The sequence below is a fragment of the Haemorhous mexicanus genome, chromosome 3 (genome assembly GCF_027477595.1).
Source record: "Haemorhous mexicanus isolate bHaeMex1 chromosome 3, bHaeMex1.pri, whole genome shotgun sequence".
Taxonomy (NCBI): domain Eukaryota; kingdom Metazoa; phylum Chordata; class Aves; order Passeriformes; family Fringillidae; genus Haemorhous; species Haemorhous mexicanus.
Window position 1 is genome coordinate 80,889,586 of NC_082343.1, and position 27,436 is coordinate 80,917,021.

Consider the following 27,436-nt stretch of genomic DNA (forward strand, 5'->3'; position numbering starts at 1 on the left):
GTCCCCGCCCGGCTGCCGTTCCGGGGCCGGGCCCGGGGCGGTGCCGGCGCGGCAGGTGCCTCCCCCCGCGGTCACGGAGGGGCTGTCACCGCCGCTGCCACGTCAGGGGAGTGTCCCAAGGCGAGGCGAGGCGGGCCGGGCCGGGGCCGGCCTTCCTCCTCCGCCCCCTGCCGCCGCCGCCGCCGGAGCCACCGCGGAGGGAGCGAGCGGTGCCCGCTGCCATGGAGGCCCGGTACAACCTCAAGAGCCCGGGTAGGCGGCGGCCGCGCCTTTACGAGCTGCCCGGGCCGCTGCGGGCGGGCGAGCCCGCCTCGGGGCTGCCGCTGGTCGCGGAGGGCTGGGGGGCCGGGGCCGCGGCGGGGAGGAGGGCCGGGGGCCGCGACGGTGGCGGCGGGTTCCCTGCGCCGGGGCGGTGGCGGCGATCAGGCGGAAGCCGGCTGGGTTCGGTTCGCCTTCGCAGTGCGATGGCGTTGATACCTTCCTCCGGGCTGTAATTCGGTTCTAAACACCCTGACCGCCAGGTCTGTGTGCCCACGCGTTTTGGTGGTTCGTGGAAATACACCTTTGAACGTTTAGTCAGGTGGCCGTGCCCTGTTCCCCCGGGCATCGCCTGCTCTCTGGATAGGTGCGTGTGAGGGGACGGCTTGCCAAGGGTAACTTGGCCTGTGTGGCGTCAGTTTGTCTTGCAGAAGTATTGCTGTTTAGGCTCTATTTACTCGCTTGTCTGTGTTTGCTCCCATGTTTGGTTTGGCATGTTTGAATGTTAAAATTTATGCTTGTAATTCCTGGGCTTTCTTTTGAATCCTTGATGTGAGAGAGATGCCTCAAGAGATGTGGAGAAAACAGCGCTAGAAGGGAAGCTTTGGATTGCTGGGAAGCAAACAGTGGACAGGCCGTGTCTCCCCGCATGGCTGTGTTGGAGCAGCGGCCTCTGGCCGGCTGTGCCAGGGCTTCACCTCCTGGGAGCTGCTTGCACAGCCGGAGGCCTGGCAGGCACTGCCGAAGCAAAACCTCTTCCGCAGCTTCTAAGGGCTGCGGGGTTTGTGTGTGGGTTGCTGTCCCCTGCTTTCCCCTCACCAGCTGTTGAGAAATAGGCATTATCAGCTTCATGTTGTTGTGATGAATAGTGGCTTTATTTTTAAATCATACCGTCCTGTTACCAGCATGAGAGGTGGGGAGAAACTGGTGTGATGATGACTTGTACCTTACAAATGTCAGTGACACGCTTGTTTACAAACATACCTCATGTGGGTGATGTATCTATTGTAAATTATGTCCCTGAGCCTCACACCCAAGTTGCATAACTGAAAGATAAGAAGGATCATTAAGCAAACTATGAACTTGTTGTCATTTAAAATATCAGGAAGGAATAATTTTTTTTAGGGATATCTGCAGGATGTGTGGCATATGTGAATTTACAAGGCCATGCAAACATGCTCCCTGTTTGTGGTTCGCCACGTCATGGGAAACAGTGGTGGTGTGCTGTATGACAAGCACCTGGGATCTGGGTGGAGAGGACAAATATTTGTGGCTTAATTTAGAAATCCTCTTCCCCTTTATTGCTACTTGTCCTCCCTATAGTCAAGAGAAAATTACCTTTACTGGAATTATTTTCAGCACCTGTTGGTGCTGAAAACCAGGTGGAACCAGCTGTTCCATAGAAAAATGAACTTCATGTGGCAAAGATAAATAATTCATACAATGGCTTAATGTTATTTCTCCAAATTAAACGTGTTTGGTTACATATTAATTTATTAAACTAATTCTTTCCAAATAGATAATGAAAGTTTGTAAATTATATAAATAACTTTTAAGATTTCTATAATGATTTAAAACATTGAGTTCAATAGTCAATATATGTGAAGTCGTTCACTGAACAGATGGGCAAAAAGGTATTGAATAAATATAAGCAAATATTTTAAATAAATATTGTTTCTTTAACAGTTGTCCATTAAAATGAATTGATTGCAATTATGTATAGCCACTGCTTCTAGTCTGGCACTTTACTTGCTAGGTAGTTTACCAGGTAGATGAGCTCTGCTACTTTACCAGGTAGATGAGCATATGCAATTACTTAATATTTCTGTGTATGTTTTACAAATTCCTATCTTGTTCCAGTTACCTGTGCACTTTAGTGACGGTATCTTGCTCTTGCCATTCGACTGAAGGCTTATGATGGAACTGTAGAATATTCTAATATTAAAGTAGTTTCAATTAATGTAAAGGTACTAAAATACATAAAAATATGTTCACCATATTTTTATTTCAAGGGGTTGTGTAATCTGTGGACTGAAGGGATTACTTTGGTGACTGAGCTCTCTAGGACTTTAGAACAAGTAGCTGACCTTGTGCCTCTTGTTGTTGCTTTGTGTTTAATAGAGGAAGAACCAAGCTGCTAACCTTTAGGTCAGCTTTAGGGATTTGGAGTAGGCTATCTTGAGACAGAGTGGAAAAAGTAATCGTTTTGTACCTGTACAAGAGGCTTCTACTGTTGAAATCTGATTTTAGACTCTAGCAAACTGCAAACAGTGACTTCGTCTGCTCAGTAGATTTTTAAAAGGCAAATCCTACTAACTCTTTTAGTATAAGTTGCTTTAATGTAATGTTGTAGACAAAAATACATTTTAAATAGGAAAATATTGTTAAAAGAAACATGTGCCTTTATTGATCTTTATTTTAACCCAAATTCTGCTATAGTGTTGTGAAGGAGCTGAAGTCCATCTGTGGTTAATACCTGGATCCCTCTTCTGTGAATGTGCTAGACCAGGTTGATCAGTGGGAATCAGTTAGGCTCTCCATTGCTGTACTTTGTGTGCTCTTAAGCAGATCACGAAAGAGCAATATTACTACACATCTTTGTCCTGCTCCTAATTGCTCCTAGGCAATGTGTTCATCTTCATTATCCCTGTTTCTACAGCCAGTTAGTTCATCCCAGCATGTCAGAAAGATGGTAACTCTCCACAACACAAAGCAAGTTGTTCCCCTGCACACCACGTCTCTGTTGATGAGAGGCAGCACAGCTCTGGCCCGTCTCTGTTTACAATAGGTACAGGCTGTGGCCAGTGCATGTCTGGGATGGCCAAGCAGTTCCTGTACTTACCCTCTGTGAGAGCAGGGTACCATGGGGGCATTCACCTCATGCTGTCTTCTCACACTGCCTATGAACTTGAGTTTCTTTTTTATTTCTTCCCAAAAGAAATTTTGTTAATTTTGGAAGGGATGAAATTTCACACTCCACACTTCAGGTTTCTTTGTATTGCTTCGATAAGGCAAAGCCTTGTAAGCTGTTGCTTCATATTTTTGTGTGTATTTTTGGCAGTTATAAAAGGACAAGCTATTTTCTGTCTTAGGATTTCAAAATGGATTAGTCAATGTATATCAGCCTGCTACCACATGGCTGATAAACCTCTTCCATCAATATTTTTTTTATGCTCAGCTGACTAAAGTACAGGCTTCATCCTCTTCATGCCTCAGGAACATCCCTATTTTCTGAAATTTATAAGACAGCTACTTGGAATAATCTCTTTACTTTTTTTTTTCCCAAGAGCTGTGACCCTTAGCCTGCTGTAAGATCACACACCAAATCTTGTAGTTACTGCTCTTGTAGTGACAATATCTCGCTTTTGTGGAGGCTGTGATCAGGCGGCTGAGTGGGTATTAGCACAGACACTTGAAGAATTATGAACACCTACTTGCAGTGCCTCACACAGAGCCCACAAACAACCATGTTTTTTAGTTTTTTGGGGGGCAGCGTTTGTTTTGCTTTCAGCAGGCCGCCTCATCAAGAATTTGATTAGTGAGGGCGCTGGAGGCCTAGGGAGAGCTTGTGGAGGGAGGCATGGCGGGCTGTCCTGCATTTGTTGCCCAGGGGCACTGCTTTGGGAGCCTGAAGCCATAGGGAACATAACAATGCTGAGATTGTGATCCTCTTAGCTGTCATCTTCAATATGATTGCTGTTTTTCCTACAAACTGTACCTCTTTCTCCACTGCATATTTTGTACAAGTAAGTGATCCGTGCCAACAAGCGTGCATCAGTTCTTTGTTAACTAAACAGAGCTAATAGGAAATAGCCAGTAGCTGTTGTGCTGCTTAGTAGCTTCCGTCTATGAAATAAGGATAGATTGTTTAAAACGTTGGACAGATGTTAAAAATTTATTCATTGTTTGATCTTTGTGTGTTCAACAAGCACCTTGAATTTTCTAAGTTTTACCTCCCTCTGTGTTGACTGAACAGTTGTTTTCAATTGCAGCTACAAGAAGAGTACTGTACTTCCTGCTGCCCTGAGGGAAATGGGGACTAAAGGTTTGCTGTTAATGAGGGTGAGAGGAAAGCAAGACAAGACTTATTAAAAGTTTGTGTTTTTTAATAGTTGTTAATACTTTATATGAGTACAGGAGGCTTGTTGATCATGTGAAAGAGTGTACATGATGCTGTAAAGATGTAAAGCAGCTATTCAGGAGGCTTATGGGTCTTGAGAAGGGATGTATCTGAGACACTGAGGATAGAAAACAGCTGGCTTGTTTCTTGGCAAGTGGTGTTTACATTTGTTTTGTAGCAGAAGTCAAAGGAACTGCCAGAGGAATGTCCTGGTCTTGGCTGGGATGGGGTTAATTTTTTTCCTAGTAGCTGGTTCAGTGCTGTGTTTTGGATTTATTCCTATTATTTTTAGTTCACAAATGATCACACATCATTCACAGGTTCTAAGCTGCCCAGGAGAATCGCATCCACAAGGTAACACAGGTCCTAGTGACACTGTGCAGGGTTCTGTGAACCTGTTAGAGTTGTTGTATGTTTAGATTTAATAAACCATTCTCTAGAGAGTACAGCAAAAAAATACCATTGAAAAAATACCATTTTCCATATCAAAGAGTTACTGTGACTCTTTGTTTTAAATATGTTTTCTTATATGTGTCAGTGGCCACATCACTTACAATGGGGGTTTTTTTTGACTTAAAATGTCAAAGCTCGTCAAGTGCTGTCATTTTACAAGAAATCCTAGGTACTTTACACATAAACTTAATCCTGGTAGGTTTTTTTGATGATGTGCAGTGGAGTTACTGACAGAGTGATTCACTGTTATTTTTCCCCTTACAAGAAATTTAAACATTACCTTTAGTAAATGAGATTTTCTGTTATATGCCAATGCAGTTTGGGTTCCCAGGTGCTTTGGGCTGTTGTGGGGACTGGTGATTCAGCAGGTGACGCTCTGCGCTGTGACCTCTGAAGTCACTTGATGGTTACACCAGCTGTGGGTCAGGCACTCCTGGCTCAATGGTCAGGTATAGAGTGGAGGGTGGAAGAAAACAAAGCCAGCTGGATTTAAGAAGACCCTCCCAAAATGTCATCCATGACACATCCATGTAATTGAAAGGTCTTGATGCTTTTTTGAAACTGTTTATGTGATTTCATTTCTTAATTTTTTTTTCTATTATTGTTGTGTAATATTTTTCTTAATTGTAGGTAGTAGCCTCATTAATAGAAAAACACATAACAAAGATGACTTGTGTTTTACGAAGCACTTAAATGGATTGAGTAGTTATAAAAGTTTCTCTGAGATGAAGGGTTTTATGGAAATTTTACTTTCGTTGGAAAACCTGTATTCAATAAATAAATTGCATCTTTACTTGTTCTGTTTTGGTTAGCAGAGCCATATAAGAAAAGTTACTACTTCTTCTGTATTTCTTCTGAGTAGACCTCTAAATCTCGCTTAAAGTGAAAAATAATAATAGCGGCCATAAATAAAAAGGTAGGAAACATTTGCCAAAGCAGTAAAAGCTGTCAGGTTGTTTTATTCTTCTTTTCCCAGCTTAGATAAGTCAACTTGAAAGATTGAGAGATCTCTAGCTTTATGCCAGCTATTCTGGATTCCATTATTTATCTGTTCATTATGTACTTTCTTTTTCAAGCAGTGGAACTGAAATTTCAAACTGAAGTTTGAGAATTCATTTCAGAATGAAAAGGTTGTCGAACATTTGAGGAAGATACTGTCATGCAAAACCACTTTTTTTTTTTTTTTAAAGAAAAGACATAATGATTTACTAAGAAAACACCATCAATGTTCAAATCCTGTCATCCCTTTAAGCAGTTACACTGACCTTTAACAAAGACTGATCACTTGCATTTTCTGTGTCCAGAAGGTTTCCCCAGCCACTAGGTGCAGACTTGCCTGGTTGGGCACAGAGCAGAAGTACTTAAATGTGACCTGCAGATATATTCAAAAGAAGCAGTTGTGTGAGCTGAAGTTTCAGGGTACCTTGAAGTAAAGGATGATGAAAGTGGAATCTGACTGGACATGGGTTTTGGCAGAAATAAATCTATGACTCAAATACGCATTTATTGTACAAATTTTTCTCATTAATTGTTATTCCACCACCGTTCAATCCTAAAGCAAGCTGGTGGCTTTAGACTTGATTCTTAGACTTTTAATGTCCATATTTTGCTTTTCAGAAATTTTTTTTCAGTGTAGCACAAGAGGCAGATTGTCAAGCAGAGCCTCTGACCTGTCTTTTTGTCTTACGTCCATAGAGCAGTAGAGAGCTCCCACACCTCTTGCTTGGTGGGAACTCTCCTGTAATCTCTAGTCCAGAAACTTAATTTCCTCAGGATTAAATTTTGATGAACATTAAGTGTTACTGGGTGTATCTGTGAAAGTGTGGTTATTTGTCACGCTGATGGTTATGTCACATTAAAAAAATAACTTAATTATTTTGTCTCTAAAACCTCTCTTAGACAAATTCATTGTCTTGACTTTTCTTTTTTTTTTGGGCTGAATTAGAAATACTCTTTGACTTTATTTGACAGTCTGCGATTCTTTATTTCAAATGGTCCCAACTGTTCTGATTTTTCAGAATTGCCATTGCCAAATGTTTACTCAGTGACTCAGTATGACTTAAGTGGGTTGAAATACCATGACTTATTGCAGGCAGACTTTGTGAATTATGCTTGTTTCTTCCACCACAGTTTTTGGTAGCCAAAGGAAGAACTGTTTCATGAATACTGCAGCAGTGCGTAGAGAAGAAACAAATTTTGTGCTTTCTTCACTGGATCACACATTATCAGGATGAACCTTTACCTCCCTGGGCGGCCTCTCAGTTGGTATTTTTCAGCAATGTGGGAGGAGAAACACAAAATGGTTTGGGTTGGCAGGGATCTTTAAAGGTCATCTAGTTCAGCCTCCCTGCCTCAGGCAGGGACACCTTCTGCTAGATCAAAGCTCAAAGCTCTGTCCAACTTGACCTTCAAGGCTTCCAGGGATGAGGCCTCCCCAGCTTCTCTAGGCAGCTTGTTCTAGTGTCTCATTTCCCTCACTGTAGAGAATTCCTTCCATATGTCCAATTGAAACCTACTCTCTTTGAGTTCAAACTATTCCTTCTTGTCACTACAGGCTGTGGTAAGAAGTTATTTCTTTCTTATCAGCATTTTCTAGGTATTGAAAGGTCACAGTAAAGTCTCCCCTGAGCCTTTTCTTCAGGCTGACCAACCCCATCTCTCAGCCTTTCTGCATACACATGTGCTGCTTAAAATCATGGAATAATAGAAAGGCTTGGGTTGGAAGGCACCTTAAGGATCATCTACTTCCAAACCCCGTGCCATGAGCAGGGACACCTTTCACTAGAACAAGTTGGTCAGAGCTCCATCCAACCAGGCCAGGAACACTTCCAGGGATGGGGCATCCACAACTTCACTGGATAACTCGTTCTAGCACCCTACCATCTTCACAGGAAATAAATTCATCATAATATATAATCTAAATCCACTCTCTTTCAGTTTGAAGCCATTCCTGTCTTATTACTACATGCTCTTACAAAAATCCCGCTCCCATCTTTCTTGTAAGTTCTCTTCAGGTTTTGGAAGGCTGAAGTTAGGTCACCTGATAGATTTTTAAGATGTTCTGGGTTGCTTAATACTGAAAACTTCTTGTAAGCAAATTACCTCTGTGATATTCAAGAGATAAATTAGATTTTGCTGTGTTTCATGCCCCAAGAGTGGAATAGTATTATGTTCTAATAGCTTTCCCTTCGCCAATGTGGGTGACTCCACATGAAGCTTTTATGAGGGGGTGTATTTCTTTTCTGTCCTGGTCTCTCAGTTGGGAAATCTCAGTAACATTTGTCTGCTTTGTCCATGACTGCTCTGTCTTTCTTAGATTTTGTTACTTACATTCTCAGTTTTCTCATGGTCATCTTTTTGCTTCATGGGGTGTTCCCTCCTGAATTAGCTCATCGTGTTGTGTGCCACTCTTCTTCTAAAGGCAAGTGTCCAGCCTTGTTGGCTGTGAAGCAATGCTGGGTCCAAAGCCTTTCTGGTCTAGGCTGGTTTTCTTATATTCCTCTCTAATGAACTGGTAAACCTTAATGAAGATTAAAGAGACAAACTGTTACTCAGCAGAGCCTGAATGCTGCTTGCTGTGCCATGACCTGGTGGGATCTGTAGGGTGTTTAATTGACACCTCCCTTTGGCATCACCATAACTGAGGTAACTGGCAGCAGCAGATTTCCATGTAATTTGTTTTCTGTTTGGGTTGTAAGAAGTGAAATTCTCATACTTTGAGACATTGTTTATAGCTCTCCAAAAGTGTGAAGGAGGAAAAGAACTTTTCACAGTAGATTGGAAGGACAATTCCTCTGTGGGGAGGTCAGAGTTTATTATTAATGTGTGGTGCACATGAGGGCACCTGAAGTATAAGTGATGTAACAGAGCTTGCAAAAGAGGGCACAAGAAAGAGATGCAGAAGATACAATGATGCTGGTATTTCTGAAGTGGAAGGTTGGAGAAGGTTACTAATGAGTATCCTGAAATCATGATAGAGTACCTGGGTGTTCGCACTCAGTGGCAGGTTCCAACTGCAGAGGCCCTGGATAAATTTTTTAGGCTGGGCATATATGTTTTCAAATCTTATGTAAAACTTCGTCTCCTCTTCCTGGTGATTTCTCTCAAGTATTACTGTGACCTCCCTTTGATCGACAAAAGGAGTACTCATGTGATTGTCATGGGAGGTGTGAGGATAAAGCTTTTCAGCAGTTGTTAAAGATGCATATGATGTCCTGTATTGTAAAATATTGTGGTTGTTAGCCTTGTAAATCTTGTAGTCTGAAACTCTGTTAATAATACTTACATTTTTCCTCCTGTTTGGTGCAATTACTAATATAAAACTACTTTAGTCCCAGTGTTCACTGTTGAGAAACTCTGTAACCATGCACATATTTTTCATAACTTTATGCTTGTATAACCCATTTAAGGTTTATTCATCATACGTAGTTATTTAGTGTCTTGAATTATGAACTCCAGTGAAGAAACTGGAATCTGCTGGAGAAGGTTAGTTAGCTGAAGAGAGTTCTTCAAGAAATGTTTTATGTATTTTTCTATACAATGCATATTGTTATTTTCTTCATTTTCATGTCTTATGCTTACCTTTTTTTCAGCTGTCAAACGTTTGATGAAAGAGGCCGCAGAACTGAAGGATCCTACAGATCATTATCATGCACAGCCTTTGGAGGTTCGTTTCTCTATATGTTTGCAAGAGCTTGTAATTAGGCAGTTTTATTAATATATACTCTTAATTAATATATACTTCTCTAAAATGCATATATATTTAAAATATACATATTTAAACAATAGCAAACCGATTTTTTCCCCCTATGATGGAAATCAGCAGCAGAATTCAACTTCAGTTGAAGACCACTGTTTCAGTGGTCTTGTAGTTCAGGGTATTGGTGAAAGTCTTTAATAACAGTTTTACATGGCACCTGAGTAGTTTTATAGCATGGGTGTGTTCCCCCATCCCCTTCCCGAGATTGTTGAAATATTTAATATGTAAATCAAGCTTTTGGTACCTAAACCTGACATGTGGCTCAGTTGCTGAGTTGTTCACTGAAACACTTAAGGTGATCTCTGAGGATTGCTGTTTCACATTTAAGAAAACCTGTGAAAAACACAAATGTGTGCATTCTGGATGCGTTTTAGAGAGAGGGATTTCGATTAAGGGGTAGCTTCTTGTTTAAACTCCCAGTTAAGTTTTTGGGCTGAGAGGACAATGAAGTTCTGGTGGTTAGAAGCTTAAACAGAAATCCCCTCTGACTTCAGTGGGTTAATTTAAAAAAACAGTGTTCTATGGTATTCAGTTGGGAGGTTTGATTTTTAGCTGTTTGCAGAAATAGGTAACACATTTGATGTGCTCACATAATAATGCATGTTCCTAGGTGGTATAAAATATTCCGTGTTGTCTACTGGTTTTTATCTGTAGCTTGCTTCTCCTTCCTGTGGTAAAACTAGAGGTTTAAGTCTTGCTATTATTTGTAACCTACATGAAGATCTTATTTCTGGATTAGAACAGTGTCTCACTGGGAAGAGAACAGTGGCAGATGAAAGGAAATGCTGGAAATCTTGACAATTATCTCCTAGACTTGAAAAACTGCAACTAAGTGGGCCGTCCCAATGCTTTAATACCAGTGTTTTGAATTAGCTGAGGGATCTCATTCACTGACAGCAAGCCTCATTTAGGCTCCTGTCCTAGCAGTAGGAGTTGTTCTGCTTGTAAATATTTAGGAAGTTGTTGGCGGCACAAATTCTGATAAATACCAGCTCAAAACCCCAAAGAAATAATTTTTAAAGAGAAGTTATTTATATGTCCAATGATGACAAACCTCTAGATTTCAAAGTGTACCTTTCAAAGTTGTGCAATAAAGCACAGTACCTGTTTCAAAATTGTTAGTGGGGGAGGAAGAATGGGAGTTCTCTGGGGTGTGAGTCAAATCCCTGTGTTGACCGGGGCACAGAAGGAGCTTTTGGAAGGCTTTCGTTAGTGTTCTTTCTTGGTGTAGGTCTCCCCTTAGTTCTCCAGAAATTATTGTTTACGGAGACAAAGATCTTGGATCTTACTCTTAATTGACTCAGTTTTCCGTCTGTTGGGTAGTAAAAGTCTTGCCATAATTTATACAGCTAGCATAAAGAATTTGGAAAATGAATTTGAGGGTTTTGTTGAATTATTGCACAAGAAAACTAACAGAAGCCTACAGTGCTTTATCCTTAGTGCTGCATTCTCTTAACTTTCTACTTGATTTTGGCTTCTTAAAACTTCTGCCTCTGTACTGTTTCTTCAGCCTGTCCTTGTTCAAGAAAATGACATAAAGTTGTCTATTTCTGTGATGAACACTTTTTTTCCCCCTCCTCCCCCCCTTCTTCCATCGATGGGGGTATTTTAGGATAATCTTTTTGAATGGCACTTCACTGTTAGAGGCCCTCCAGATTCAGATTTTGATGGAGGGATTTATCATGGGCGAATAGTGCTACCGCCTGAATATCCCATGAAACCACCCAGCATTATTTTGCTGACGGTAAGTAAGCATACTTACTAATTTTTCCTTTTTATTGTTACCAGTTTTATCACAGGTAGAGAGAGAGAGAGAGAGAGATTCTTGGCATTTAACATAATGTTATTTTTGTAAGAACGGTGGCACATATAGTATAATTGAAAATCCAGAGTCTTCCAAGATTATTTTGGTAATCTCTTAATTGCATGCAGGTTTATGCCTAATTAATGGAAGTTCTTTCCTCTGGGAGCAATCACATTGCTGATATGATTGTCTAGCCTTCTGTTCTCCCCATGTGCTCTCTTGGTTTCTGTTGAATACATTGCTCAGATGTAGGAAGGCAGACCTGGAGTTGGAAGCAAAGGCCTTCCTTTGTGCATAGTTTTGTAGAAGGTTTTCTTCATACATTAATAGTCTCAGATAACAGACTTCTGTTTTCAGCAAGCTGAATGCCAGTTTTATGGTGTTGGCTGTAGTATAATTGTCACCTATTGTTTGTTTATGGAATTCTTTTGATCATGATTTTTACGACTTTTACAAAAACTCAGGAGTTAACTTCTGGCATGATTTATTGTATCCTCCTTCTTCTTTTGAAGCCAAATGGCAGGTTTGAAGTGGGGAAGAAAATTTGTTTAAGCATCTCAGGGCATCATCCTGAAACATGGCAGCCTTCGTGGAGTAGTAAGTAACAATTCCTCGATAAATGTTACCCCCATCAAAAAACTTGTTCTTTAAACTAAAAAAAAAAATCTCATGAAGAATGTTTATAGTGGAAGAGGAGACAGATTTTGAGGGTGTAAAATTATGGGAGAATTTGTCAAATGTAAGGCCATAAAAGAGTGAAATTGAATGATTTGGAAATCTTACTGAGTAAATGCCAGGGCTGCGAAGCTGAGGGGTAATGGTAAGCTCTTCTTTACTTGGATACATTAAGAATTCTCAGACTACTTAGAATATTCTTCGTGTGTTTTGTTTAAAATTTTTCTTACAAAAATAAATCCTGTTGCTTTACCCTGTTTTTGCATGATCACTAAGCCAGCCTGAATAATAGAAGTGAGTTTTCAATACTAATGATGTGGTTCTGAGCACTCAAGAGGAAGATAATGTGATCTGAGTTCAGAATAACTGAATCTTCTCTTAGCTTTATTTTTAAAAATACTGTTATTACAGCTGGCACAGTTCATCCAAGGCAATATGCTTATGTTCAAGTAATTTTAGTTTTGCTGAGTACAGTATGTCAGTTATTTCTATATCAGTTTGACTTTTTAAATATGTTAGTAAGATTTTAGGAGTTTTCTAGCAGACCACTCTTCAACTTTTGTTAAGTCTCTAATGTTTTTTTAAAGAGTAGAAAATACTGTGTTTCTAAGTAGTTGTGTATATGTTGTCTCTTTTCTGTGGTACTTATTTTGATGTGACATTTATTTACCAAATCTATTGGCAAATTGTTTTGACTTCTTAAATTTCATTACTTCTGTAAAACAAAGTCAAAGTACAGATGTTGTCGAAAGAGAAGCTTCAGATGACAATTCTGTTACAAGAAGTTATTAATACGTCAAGTGAGCTCCTTCCCCTATTATGATAACATAGAAGGAACAAATTCTGCAATACTTTGCAAAAAAGAAAAACTCTGAGCACATGTACACTAAATTGTAGAATTCATGTCTAATTGAAAACAGACACAAAAAAAGAATTCCCTGTGAACCTTCTTACCTTTTTCCTCTCCACCTGCTCCCCTTCTCTCCTCGACCACCTTTTTATGTTAGTTCTGCTTTACCTTTTTTCATCGTTTTTAAAGTCTGGAACACTCACCTTAATGCAATATTTTTGTGACAATTGATTTTTTTCTTGTCTGTTGGCTGTTGGCCTTTTCTTTGTTTACAACCTGATTTTAAAACAGAATTGAGAAAGCCTTGCAGTGTATTAAAAAAAACCAAAAACCCAAACCAGTGCTGTTTGTAGGAAATTCAGACTTGGCAGAATGAAGTTTTGCAGTCAGAAACGAAACTTTGCCAAGTGTGGAATGAGACTACATAACTGTTGTTTCTGCCACCTTGTTTATATCTCTGTTTTCCTATTTTAGTAAGAACAGCTTTACTAGCCATCATTGGATTTATGCCAACCAAAGGTGAAGGTGCAATAGGATCTCTAGATTACACACCAGAAGAAAGAAGAGCTCTTGCAAAGAAGTAAGTGTTAAGTTTGTTATTGTAGGTACATTTACATTCACTCACTTTCACATTTTCTACTCATGCATTGAGTGGAAAATAAGCTACTTCAGTCTGTTATCTTCAGTCTTTATCTTATCTGTTCCAACTAAAACAAGTTTGATGCCTTGTATGTGTAGTCACTTTTTTCTCAGAATATTGTGCAAACTTGGAACTTGCAGTCAAACAAAATATTTTGAGAGCACTCTGTCCCTTCCAGTATTGTGTGGTCATATTTGAGGTTTGTCTGAAATTCAGACTTGGAGATGTAATTAACATTGTGTTACAGTACTAATTGCAGCATGGAGAGAAAGTGAGAATGGTGCAATTGATAGTAAGGGGGGGAGAAAACAACCAAAATAATGATGTATAATTGTCTTTAAGTAATAATGAAATTAATTCAAAATTCTGAAGCAACTTCTTCTAAATGATCTTTAGGAAGTTAACTTAAGATTAGGTTTGTGACTATGATGAAATTATTGGCTTAGTGGACAAAAGGAAGGCAGTGAGTGTTGTCTGTAGGGACTTCAGCAAGGCTTTTGGTGTCCTTTCCCTTATCTTCAGTCATGAAGTACAGCCTAGGTAGCTGGGGACAGTAAGGTAGGTTAAGAACTGGCTGAGCTGTGTGGCTCAAAGGATTGTGCTAAGCAGCACAAAATCCAGCTGCAGGCTGGTCACTATTGGTGTATTCCTGGTATGACTACCAGGGCCAGTGCTATTCAGTGTCATTAATGACCTGGATAATGGGAGAGAATGCACCTTCAGCAAGTTTGCTGGTGATACAAAGCTGGGAGGAGTGGCTGATACACCAGAAAGTTGTACTGCCATCCAAAGGAGCCTCAGCTGGCTGGAGGAATGTCAGAGAAAAGTCCTGCCCCTGGAGAGGAATAACACCAGCTGATTAGCTGACTAGAAGGGAGCTTGGAAGGGAAGATTCAGGTGGTCACCATGCTGATCATGAGGCAGCAGGGTGCCCTTGCAGCAAAGAAGGCTGATGGTGTCCTGGGTTGCACGAGGAGGACCACTGCCAGCAGGTCAAGGGAAGTGATCCTACTTCAGTACTCGGCACTGGTGAGACATCAGGAGTGCTGGGTTCAGGTGGGGCTGTAACCAGGTCAGAGTACAAGAAAGATAAGGACGTCCTGGAGTAAATTCAGTGCAGTGCCACAGAGGTGATTGAGGGGCTGGAACATGTTTCATCCATGGAGATGGTAAAAGAGCTGGGAGTGTTCAGCCTGGAGAAGAGAAGGTTCAGGGGATCATATCCAGGTGTACAATTATCTGAAAGGAAGTTGTAAAAAAGGTAGAGCCAGGCTCTTTTCAGTAGCAGTCAGTAACAGGAGTGAGTCAGTGGGGTAGGTTGGTCTTGATACTGTGCTGTCAAGTCTCTGTGGTTCCTTACTGGCCTGGAGAGCCACTTGCAGTGTGCCCTATAGAGAGATGATGTGGGAAGGTTATGTTCTCCAAGAAGCTGAAATTCCTGGATTGGAGGTGCAAGCTCCTGGGTCCAGTATAACATTTGTAATAATAGTTAAATCTTTATAATTTATAGATTTTATTTGCTGCAGATTTAAGTATTTTAGTAGTAAGAAATTAATAATAAGGTATAAATAATAGTGATATTTAAGTGAGTTGTTAATACTTGCCTAAATGATGTGAGAAAATTTGTGTTAGTAATATAGATAATTCTCAACATATTTTTTCAAGATAGTGTGATTTGAGGCAGAGGGAAGTACTTCTAAGCTACTGGCCTTGCTACCACTTGTCTTTCTGTGGATTGTTCTGCAAATAGTTTATTAAACAAGTGCACAGGAACACTGAGAACATGCTATTCTGAGCTGTGTCATTTGTGGGCAGGTCACAAGACTTCTGTTGTGAAACATGTGGCACATCTATGAAGACAGCCCTCTTACCACTGACATCTGGAAGCGTGTCAAGCCAGGCAGACAAGGAGGCTAAAGAACTTGCCAGACAAATTAGCTTCAAGGTAAAGTAACTGTTTAAACTTTTATCTCTCTTGTATAGAATTAGAAAAGGAAATACTGAGGAAACGTTTGTAAATCACAGAAACATTCATCATTTCAGAAAACCTTCATGAATTGCTATGTGGAAGCCTGTTTCTTTCAGTATAGTCTGAAAGAGAAAATAAGAATGGATCTCTTGAAATTTGCTGGTTAATAAGTTGTGCATCTCAAGCATTGATTGATTAGTTTTTATTTTAGTGGTGACCACTGTGGTAAAAACTGCCTGTGTTGCTTTTACTTCCACATTTTCTGACACTAATAACTTGATTAAATTCCCCAGAATTAGTTTTATCATAAAAGCGTGACAAAAGTTTGGGAAAAGCTAACCTAAATTTTTTACCTTTGTGATTTTTTTTCCTTTTGGCTTATGGAAGGAATAAAACATATTACTACTGAAAAATGGTTGCAAATTCTTTTGAACTACTCTGCTACTATCTGAAGATACTGAAAGTTGAACTCTGGTATGGAAGTTGCTGTGACCGAAAAATGTGTTCTCTAGCTTGTTTCAGTGAAAGCAAGGTTTGTTTAGACAAATACATTCCTTAGAGAATTGCATGTCTTGCATGCACAGTGTTGTTTTTCACTGGGTTTTCCACTAAACTCTTAAATCAGCCACTAAGGAAGACTACTGTGCATGAGGGCAGGGAGCTACAATTACAATATGACAATGTGGCATTAGTGCAGAACACATCCTCGCTAAGGTCAGGGCTGCCAGTATGTCCCCTTTTATCATCCATGCTGTTCTAATAGTGTCCTAAAGGCTACTTTTCACTTTTTTTGTGTGTGCCAGGAAAATAGAGATTATCTTCTGAGCATTCCTGCCAGTTTTGCAGGACGTGCATATTCCTGTGCCATAACACTTACCATAAAAACATCTCCAAATATTTTACAAAGATGAGAAAAACAGAGACAGAGTTTTTAAGCTGAGCTACTTGGAGAAACGATGGATTGCCTTTTCCTGGCTTTATTACAATTTATAAGGGTTTAAAGTTGTAGGATTGATTTTTACTTAAGAACTGCTAATCTTCAAAGAAATTCTAGAAATATCAGAATTTGGTTTTGTTTGGCTTTTTCTTTTGTGAGAAAGGACTCATAATTGACATTTCATACCTTTTTCAGTTTTAAAATTAAAGGCTTAGAGATATCAATCTTTAAAAAATACAGGTGCTTTCCATGTATCTATGTGCTTGACACCACCTCCTAAATACAAGCACTTGTCAGTAAAAATGAACAAAAGTCTTATGTTTCTGCAGCCTTTCACCATCCATTGTGGTTTTTGGTTTTTTTTTAATAAGGTAAATGATTTCTGTCCTCTGGTTGCACCTTACTTCCCTTCTCAAACCAAATTTTAGGGGTTGGGTTTTTTTAAGCTTCCTGCTTCTCTGCTTTGCTTGACTTTCTTATCTGTTTGTTGTTAGGTGGAAGTGTTCAATTGATGTGTTTGTAATAAACTAATAGTATGAATTACTAGCAGAAAATAAAGAAGTTTTTAATAATTTGGATACATGTCAATTTATGGGATAAGATTTAACATCAGATTGATGATTGAGTGTATAATTTGAGAGAGTCTCTCTACTAGCAAGCATACTAGCAACCTCTGCATTAGCTTCATCCTTAAATAAGAGGTTTCCTAACTACGTGTAGATGATCCCAGGGTTATTGTGTTGCTTACCAGCTTTAAAGAAGATGTTAACTTTCAAAAAAGTTGTATTGAGATAGGAATACAAAATTCAGGAGGGGGAAAAGACCCCAACACATCTTCTCATTATGGTTTTCCTGATTCTGTGAGCATCCATCCACCTTTGTTCCTGTCTGTTTTAATAGTAAATTATATTTTGTATCAGTTTTATATTAACTTCTAAATATTTTTCTGCATTTTAGGTGTTATATAGCAGAAATTCCATTTTGCTTAAAAAAGGAAAAAGAAATAATTAATAGCATATGTGTCACTGTAAAACAGTATGGTTTACCTTCATGTTGCCATCACAAGGCATATTTTGCAGTAAAATTAGTTCTCTGCTCACCCTCATATGTTTAATTATGTTGGTCATCTTTTGAATGTTAGTCTGGCTTCAGTCTAGATACTAGACTTAGTACTTCCATAAACTAAAGTAAATCAAATGCACATTTGGTACTGCTTTATAGAGATTAACAGTAAAGATTAAGTAAGCTCATCTTGAAATAAGCAAGAGTATGAAAATCAGTACTCTGGTTCTGGGGAATGTAAGATTGGATATAGGAAAGAAAGATTCACCCCGAGGGTTGTCAAATGCTGGAGCAGACTACCCAGAGACACTCTGAAACCCCCAGCTTTGGAGATGCTCAAAACTTGTCTAGACATGACTCTAGAGAGAGTTGGACTAGGGACATCTAGAGTTCTATTCCAGTCTAAATGTTTCATAGTTCTGTGTTGCTTTGTTGATGATCCATATTTGAATCATAACTTTTCCTGTCTAATATTACATTTCATGATAGACAAGTGCAATGAAAAAGCTGTCTTCTTAGCAGATTGTAAGTTTTTAAATGTTAGATCCATCTCCAGCTTGTTTTGGTGCTGTATTCTTTTTTATTCTCTTGAGGTAATACATATAAAGAAACAGAGAACTTAATTTCCTCACACTAAATAGTATCATGAAAGACTATTCCACTGTGATCTTACCAGTTTGGTATCACTGTAACAGGTTGTTTTCTAATACACTGTTTGTATTTCTTGCTACTACTACCACCACTACCTATGTCTGCATTTGAAGACAGTCACTAGATTTGAAGTTGTCATCTTTGTAATAAATTGGGATCTAGACACATGACTTGATAGGTGACTTGGTTACTGATAAAAATTGATCTGGTCAAGACTTCCTTTTTTTTTGACATGTGTAAATTTTAGAAGGATTCCAGTTCAGCACTATGATGGTATATCCTTTTAAATTCCCAAGAGATTATTGCTGGCATATATTCTGGGGTTTGTGTTCTTTTACATATCCCTACTGATCTCTTGTCTCAGATTTTCTAAGCATGAAACCTAAATTCTGGGAAATAATGTGCAGTAGACATTTTGTAAATGTATATGAAAGCAGTATTGAAAGACTTGAGTTTTTTCTTTTGCTCTGTGCTGAAGTTTAAATAGTGGACACTGGTTTGCATATACTATCCGGTGTAGTGTCATTCATATATGCCCACTCTGTGAGGCAACTTTGGTACTGAAACCAGTATAGCCAGTTTACACTGGCACTTACAAGAGGCTCCCTAGTCCTGTGGGGGAACAGGCTGTGCTACTTCACTTGTTTCAGCAGTAAGCCAGCATTGTCTTAAGGACATGCAAAACAAAAGTTTTAAAAATTGTGTTATTCTGGCATAATGTTCCTGGATTTTCTAAAGAATTTTATTTTTTGCTCTCTACGTCTGTGCTTATTTTTGAATGTTATATTTGTTATGAGCAAACAAAATTGGTTTTTAAACCATTGTTTGCACATTTGCAGTCTTATTTTTAAAAGAAAGAAAATTTTTTAAACTTTTTGCTGTGTCATCAAAATGCAGCTGGCAAACCTGATTATTACATTTTTCGTAAGCCTCGTATTCTCTACAATGAAATACACATTCTAAAATAAGCCAAATAGTTTTGGAGCAATTTTGATCTTGTCTGTGAAGTCTACATGTGTGCTTCTTGTAGGCAGAGGTCAATTCATCCAGGAGATCTGATGCTGGACCCTCCAACACATCAGGACTCAGCCACTCTGCTGCTTCACATGAGCCCCAGCAGGATGGTGCAGCTAGAGCATTCCCAGATCCAGCAAGTGCAACGGTATGGTCCATCTTTGAGCTTTATTGGGCATAGTCTGATTATTAAATTGGTCCTCTTGAGCTGATTGGAGTCCTGATTAAAGTATGTACTTCACATATTTATGCTGGAACTCCTGCATACTTTATATAAAATCTGTTAGCAAATAGTATGCTGAATCATTTTTGGAAACAGCAGCCTTTGCTTTCACTTTCTTCTCTTAAAACGAGAAATAATGTTGTTTTAGCAGTTCTTCTTCCCAGTGTTTCCTTTAATTACATTAAGTGTTCATTAAAACTTTATGGTGTCTGAAGCACTACAATTTGCCATCTGTGTAATGTAGCACAGGTTTTTTCTACAGAATTCTTAGCCAGAGGCAAAAAATGTTTCAGTGATAACCTGTAGCTTTTAAATATTAATCAATATTATCTTCTTGGGTTTTATAACCTCTTAAGTAAGTCTAAAATGTTCTTACCATTTGAAATATGATACTTATATTTTAATACTGCTAGGTGTAGGGCTTACATAAAGGTTTCAGAAGTGACTGAGGTCTGGTGGTGGGCCAAGGCAGCTGCTGTTAGCACTGTTGCAAATGCAATCTAAATTCACTGATAAATTGCAGGCAAATCCCAGCTAAGCTGCCTTTTTTAGAGAGGATGGGGCTGCAGATTGGTTAAAAAACCTACAACATGTCCAATAACATCTGTTGTGTGTTTACAACATGTTTTCAAGCTATGTAGAAATATAAACATGCTAATAGCAAACTTTCTTTCCCCCACAGTAAGGGGGAAGAAATTCTTCCGGATTGTTTAGGATTTAACAAACCATTTTATTATATTCTTATTACACATCCTGGCTAATATAGTAGAAAGATCTGACACACCAAGGCACTGCTGGCATTTTCTTGAGGAGAGACACTTTTTAAAATTAGTCACATTTTTAAGAAAACTAGTTTTATCAATTATACTGATTTAATAATTAATGATTAATTTAAATTTCAGAAGATCAGTCCTATGAGAAATGAGATCTTTAAACATATAAACATATAAATGTATGTAAAAATATTCATATATGTGATCAACTGTAAATGTTAAGTGGGTTCATGTTTTAGGGAATCGAACTAATATTCAGGATTGTTAGTTTTAGTTTGAACCAACACCTGAGTTTCTGAGCTGTCATATTTTGAATGTTGGGAATTATCTGGAGCCATTCAGTAGTGGAAAATAGCCACACAGTGGAAGAAAGAAATGTGTAACAGGAAAGACTGTTTTAAGGAATTTGAGCTTGCTCTTTTTGTGTTCTTATTCATGTGAAAGGTAATAGAAATATTTTCAAAGTAGGGCACTCTTGGCCTTGATCTGTTTAGAGGTGTGAAAGAGTACCCATGCAAACCTCAGATCAGTTCTGCTCAGCTGGGTTTCCTGCATGTGTAAAATCTGTTTATTGAGTCCTTGTTGTGTAAAGACCTAATTCTGCCTTATTAAGTTGTGTTAGATTTGGGCAACACCAAAACATATTATTCTCTCTTTGTGGATAAAATGTTGGCCACTTACTCCACAAATGTGTACTTAATTAAAAGCTGTTGTAGAAAATTTGCTGGGTTTACTGTCTTTGAGAGTAAAAAGGGGAGAGATGGGGCCGATGTTGAATTCTTGTATTAACTTGTTGATATAGTAGATTAATGTGTCTCACTCTGAAGTCATGGGATCTTTTGTCTTTCTAGACAATACAGAAGTGAATACTAGAAGTAATCATGCAGAAAAAATGAAGTGTTACCTTTCTTCTGCTCCTAGAATAGTTGTAACCAGTCTTCATTAGAGACACAACGGTAAATAGGTGCTAAGGGAAGGTCACCTCTAGGTGAAGGTGAAGGAATCTGTAGTCTCTTTTACTATGGGACTGCTTCATGGTCGAGTTTGTTCTTTCCAGCAACAGTTCTCTGTTCCATGATTTTTTTACCTTTAAGTTGATTGAAAGGCCAGATTTTTGAAATGTGATAATGGCAAGATATTTGTGATCACAGTAACATCCTTCCTGGGACAGGGCTAACTTAATTCTTGTGTGAAGAGCACTCTGAAATGGGTCTCTGTCGTGGCATCACTTTGTGTCCATTTCTTTGTTCCACACGAGGCCTTATTCCCGAAGAGAGAATTTTTTGTTCCATCAGAAAAACAGCTAATTTTTAATTAGCTCTCACTTCTGTCGTCTGTCACCTAGGGAAAGGATTCTAGCCTCACTGACTAAAGAAGGACCAAGTCTTACAGTATTTCCATTAACTATATGTTTTTTGGATTTCAAAACTCACTTTGAAGCTGTTCTTTATTTTTTGGCTGTCATTGTGTTACTCAGTACTACAGTCTTACAGATTATTGCTCTTTGAAAACACTTACTGTGTAATTGCTGCATGGATGTGTTTGTCTGTGCTGTGGGGAAGGTGCACTCAGAGCTCTTGACTTTTGGGCTTTCCCTTCATAAACACATATTCCAGTTCACTTCACTTCCTTCCCACCTTCTCTTGTCTTTTTGCCAGAACAGCAGTGGTTGTTCCCATTCACCGTCCTGTTAGTAATGACTGGAGTGTGCAACACTGGTGCAGATCTTGCACATTGGCTGTTTAGATTTATGTGCCTGTATTATTAGAGAACATTCATCCAGCCTTTAAACACCTGATTTTTGAAGGAAGAAGAAGGGGGGAGGGGGTTGATTCTCATGCCAGTGAGACCTGCTTCCCAAGAGAACCTGTCAGAACGTTATAGAGGTGTGCCCAGGTGCAAGGCAATGAGTACAACAGTATGGGAACAAGGAAACAAACAATGCTGCTCTGGAAAATGCTGCCACAGCAACTCATCTGAAAGGATACAGAACTGCAGAGAACAGTCTTTAGCATTAATAAAACTAAAACAATAGGCTACCTAAGGCATTATGCAGCATTATGCAGTATTTCTGAGGAGTCTTAACTGAGTGCAGAGAACACCTCTGACTAGACTACTTCTGCCAGTGCTTTATTTCATTTGTAGTAACTGTTGATGTCTACTCCAGGCAGTGTAATGGTATGTTATTCTTGTTTGAGTATTCAAAGTGCAAGCAAGGTGTACTGCTGCTGAAAGCTGGCTTGATAAAAGTAATTGCTGTAGTATTAAGGTGAAATCCTTCCACATCTGAGCAAAACGATGCTTTTGAAGGAATATATTACAGATACTCAGGTGGGACTCGGGTGCAGTGGTCACCTAAATTTTGGTACCAAAACTCTGAGCACAGTGGGACTCATTAGTGGAGGCTGGAGAGCAGTGCAGTTTACTCAGCAGCAGAGGCTGGTAGGCTGCATTTTTGTCTTCCCCCCTGATTGCACAGACTAAATCTGTGTGGATTATGGGTGTCTGAACTTCCACCAAATCTGTAGCAATACATTTGGTGCATTGATATGGAATGATGTCCCACCTTGGGGCTTATAAGCTAATGAATAAAGTTGATGCTTTGTGAGCTTTATTAAATAACAAGGTAAAAACTGTAGTTAGGCTGTTTTCTGATAACCTGGGAATGCATTGAGCCTCAGTACACCTGTTAGTAAGCAGTATCCTATAGCAGTGGCTTGCACTGATAATAGTGACTGGATGAAGCATTATGAGGGTGATAAAATAAACAGTGTAACATAAGCCAGCTACTCTTGTGCTGATGAAGGAGGTTTCTGTCAGAAAATGAGGCTGTGTTCTGATGCGTGACATTTATAAAAGCCCTTACCTTTAATCATAAGTTCTGAATTATATATTGGTAAAAAATGTTACCCTTTATCTCTGTTAAGTGATGTCTTAGTTCGGTAATGCTACAGCAACCATTTTAAATGTCTTGACAATTGAGAGTACTTGGCCCAACTTTGATTCATTAAAAAACAGACATTTTTCATATTAGCCATTAAGCCACACTGTGTCAAACTTCAGTGTTTCTTCGGTTGGAAGTTGTACAGACAAACAAGTATTTCACCGATCCTGATGTCTGCATCTCTCCCCAGGCCATTAGTATAAGTGAAAGAGGCTTCAGCAACCCAGAGGATTTATATGGTTTTGAGTTCTTGAGTTTGCTCTATTTTTAAAACATCCCTTCTAATATGATTAAATATCCTTCTAGTATTCTGTCAAAAATTTTTAAAATAATGGCCTGGAGATATAAAGGATGCAATGAATTCTACCATTTTTCAGTAGACCGAACATGATATAAATTTCATTACTTGCATTTTTTTAGACGGTACAAATTTTTGTTAGTTCTAATATAAGTATGTTTTACTGAAATAGCTTATTCATCAAATAATTTTTCAGATGTCCTTGGAACAAAGTTTTCTATCAGTCCTAACAGTTTCAGAAGCTTCAAAAATAATGTGACATGTAGTAATATAAATAGTATGTAATAATCTGATGTGTGTATTAAATGTCTGTAAAGATCAGATGCTAAAGGTGGCTATAATGTAATTATTATTGAATATTTCTGGTTTTAGTCTGTTAAGCCCTCATCCACATTTCCAGTATGGTTTGGCAGAAACCATTATTTGGCAGAAACAATGGAAATTGTGTAATGTGAGGTGTTGTGTTAGTCTAAAAATCTTGTAAAGTTTGCTTATGAAGAGTTCAAAGACTTGCCATTAAGTTGAAGACAAGATGATTGTGATTTTTTTTTTTTTAAATAGTGAAGCCCATCTGCCATTTTTGGGATTCTTAACAATTAAATCTTCAAACAAATAAAAAAAATCTCTCTCTCTATCTGTCTGTCCATCTGTCTGTCCGTCTGTCTGTCTGTCTATCATCTCTATTATTTAAGGTACTGTAGCACCTGGACCCAAATTTATATCGGATCATGATCACTCCTTTCTTAGCTTTCTTCTGCATGTCTGGTAATAGTTGGCCATTGATTATGTTGGGAGTCCCAAGGTGGTGCATTAGCTGAGCTTTGGGTGAAGCCTTTGGTCTGCTGCTGGCCCAATCCGTCTATAATTTCCTCAAAAAACTAGCTTAAAGCCTTGAAATTGTCAGTGAGATTTCTCTTGAATCACAGATCTGTTCATGTCAGTGTATGACAGCTTGTTCTATTGAGAACAGGGCCTTGCTGTTTTATTTTTAAATTTAAGTTTTGCGGTATTGAGAAGATGTGTGTGACAGCCAGTGCTAGTTACTTTTGTTAGTAAGGTGAAGGATTACGAATATTTCTAGACTTTTTTATGTCTTTAAAAACTGTTTGAAGAAATAAAACACTGCTTACTGAATTGGTAGTTCTTGTGTCCTGAATTCACTTCTCTCCCTCTCACCTTCTGGATGATGGGAATGTAGATGAATCTAGGAACTTCATTTTTCAAAGACTTGGCTTCCCTAAGTCTTTATTTTCCTTGGCATGAGGAGCTTTCAAGTGAGAAGCAGAATTACTTTCTTCTGCAGTGTACTGGAAATCACGACAGGCTGCTTGTGGTGTTCTTGGCTGTCTCTGCTGATAAAATGTATCTTTTAAAAACATTTTTCTTTGAAGCTACCCAAGCTGCTTCACTTATTTAGGCTAGACGCCTGTGTAAACAGTCAAGTTGTCAAATGTGGCGAGTAATTGCACCAGTACTTCCTTGCCAGTGATAAACAGTGGGAAAATACTAATGATGAGGAGGTAGGAATGGAAGGCCTCTTCCCTTGGTGACACAAATTACCGACTAGGTGGAAATTTTGAATTCTTTGTCCACAACAGAAGAGTCACAAGACCAAGTGCTGGTCACTGTCTTGTGGATTGTCAAACCTGATGGGCAGTTGAGGGCATTCCCCATTAAGTAATGTGGGAAGGTTATCTTTTATGGATATAGTAGATGGCTGAAGCAGTGCTTAAGGTTATGGATATTGTGTCCATTAAAAGGCTTTGGAAAAAAATCTAAAATGTCCAGAATTCTAGTTTTACCTGCTGTTACGATAATCTTTTAGAAGAAAAGGGGGAGAAAGCTAACTCTGGAAAATAGCTACAAATTGGTTTAAGTAGGGATACTAAAAAACCTTATTTTCTGAGGACTGAAAATGAGACTTAAAAATTTTTAAAACCTGCAGTTTTATCTTAGAGCTTCTTTTTTTTTTTTAACACTTTTAAACTGAACCTTGTCAAAATGCTTATTTCTGATGACTACGCTGTATTATTATTTTTAATATTAAACGTTGGAAGTTTGGGCTTTTTAGTACTGCAAGCAGAATTAGTCTGGTGGGAGATCAGATGTCATATTTTCTAGTTCATAAGATTGAAACTTGTTTTCTTCAGCACAAAATTCTCATGAGCAGAACATCATTTGCTAAAGTGTGTTGTTTAGTACTTGTAATGTCAGACCGAGTTTGTCCAGTAGAGGGCAATAAGTAAGTGCCCGCACACGTGCTGTGCTCCCGAACTCCTGCTGGGATCAGGGGATTTGTGGTGAGGATTTTTGTTTTGTTTTTTCAGTGGTGGTGGTGGTGGTGGTGAGAACAGACTTCTGGACCCAGCTGTCCACAGGAAGCACTGCAGCATTGCTTAATTACAGTTCTTGGACTTCTCTCCATCCTTCTTTTGGCTTCCCCATCTTTTTTCCCCTTCAGTATAGGTGACGTTGCAAATCCTCAGAGATATAACTATCCAGAGGATTTATTGAGCAGCAAAGAGTTAAAACAAATCCTAGACAAAGATACTTGAAATCTCTAACACAAATACAGTTTGACAGACTTCCTTCAGCCTTCTCTTGTCTATAGAACTGCTGATTTTCAGCTTGAATTATACTTCTGCTCAGGATAGTGTGTGGACAAAAACAACCAGCTATAACAATCCTGTAATTATTAGTGACATGTATTAACAGTTATCTGAAGAGCACATTGAGTCCTTATGATTTTATCTCTTGCTAATCTTACGTGCTGTATTGTGTGACAGCTCTCAACCTTTCTTTTGTAGTCTGAAGCTCAGAGTAGCAGTGCAGCGGCTGGCCAGGAGCATAGTCCAGCTGTGTCCAGCACCAGCACCTCGATGAGTCCCCGGCAGCGCCGCGCGCAGCAGCAGAGCCAGAGACGGGCCCCAGCTTCAGCCAACTTCAACCGGGCACAGCAGCCCCGAGCCAACACCAACCACACGGGCTCCACCGTGCTCATCGTCCTGCTGACCTTTGCGCTGGCAGCTCTCATATTCCGTAGAATATGTTTGGCTAACGAGTATGTGTTTGAGTTATAAGGTTGTTTGTCCTAACAGCAGTGACTTGAGTGCTTCACTGAACATTCTGTATCGGCTATGACATGAGAACTGTTTACAAAGGTTACTTTTTGTATTTACGCTTAAATCTTTATGAATGTTAATGTACCTACAGATACATTACTTGTAGGAAAAGCAAAGTTGGACCTGTAAGCTATGAGTTTAATTGAGTGCCCACTAGATACTTGGAGAAACAGTGCAGTGGGATGGGACAAAATTTGAATAATTTATGAACTAGTAAAAGACAATTTTTAAAAATGGTTGATTCAGTTTTTTATGGGGCATAAATGCTCATATAAGTACCCCATCTAAGTTAGTATAAGATCTGACACTGAAGAAGGGATGATAAAATGAAACACTGCTATGTGTTTATGTCTGGTGAACTCCTAATTTAGAGGGAATTCAGTTTCGTAACCACTTTTATTTGCCATTACACATTTCCAGAGAAGAAACACATACAAATTGGTTGTGATGCTGCTTTGTGTGTGTGGAAGGGGGAAGGGATTGTGGGAGGAAAGTAGATGCCAGAAAACAGCTTGCATTATTTTGGGTTTTATTTTTCAGAAGAAAGATTGGGTAGTCTTTTGAAAGATTTGAATGTCCTCTTCTAGTACTTTCAACTGTATATCTTGTTTTTAAAATTTGAAGATTATGCAAAACACGTCTATTCTTGCAATAGTTATAAATATGTAATATAATTATTTACCCAGAGCTGTTGTCTTTTAATTATACCAGAAATATACATAATGCGTTGAACTGAATGTTTTGTATGTGGTTTTATTTACTAAAGAAAATTTAAACATTATTATACTTAAATTCTGATATATATGAACATGCTTAACAGAAGTATTTATTACAATCCTGCTAGTAATAAAGCTTCAAGCCAGTCTTTGGATACGTTTCAAGTA

General features: G+C 38.9%; 1 protein-coding gene across 2 annotated transcripts; it reads left to right on the plus strand.

The window, feature by feature from the left end:
- The first annotated feature begins 95 nt into the window (after positions 1-95).
- Positions 96-27,436, plus strand: UBE2J1 (ubiquitin conjugating enzyme E2 J1). 2 transcript variants are annotated; one of them, XM_059842470.1, is made up of 8 exons: positions 96-252; positions 9,424-9,497; positions 11,203-11,334; positions 11,907-11,991; positions 13,394-13,499; positions 15,375-15,504; positions 19,209-19,340; positions 26,238-27,436. In XM_059842470.1, the coding sequence occupies exons 1-8, from the start codon at positions 222-224 to the stop codon at positions 26,508-26,510; spliced, it is 963 nt and encodes a 320-aa protein (XP_059698453.1). In that variant the 5' UTR covers positions 96-221; the 3' UTR covers positions 26,511-27,436. The 2 variants fall into 2 exon arrangements, with proteins under 2 accessions (XP_059698453.1, XP_059698454.1); XM_059842471.1 differs by lacking the exon at positions 19,209-19,340.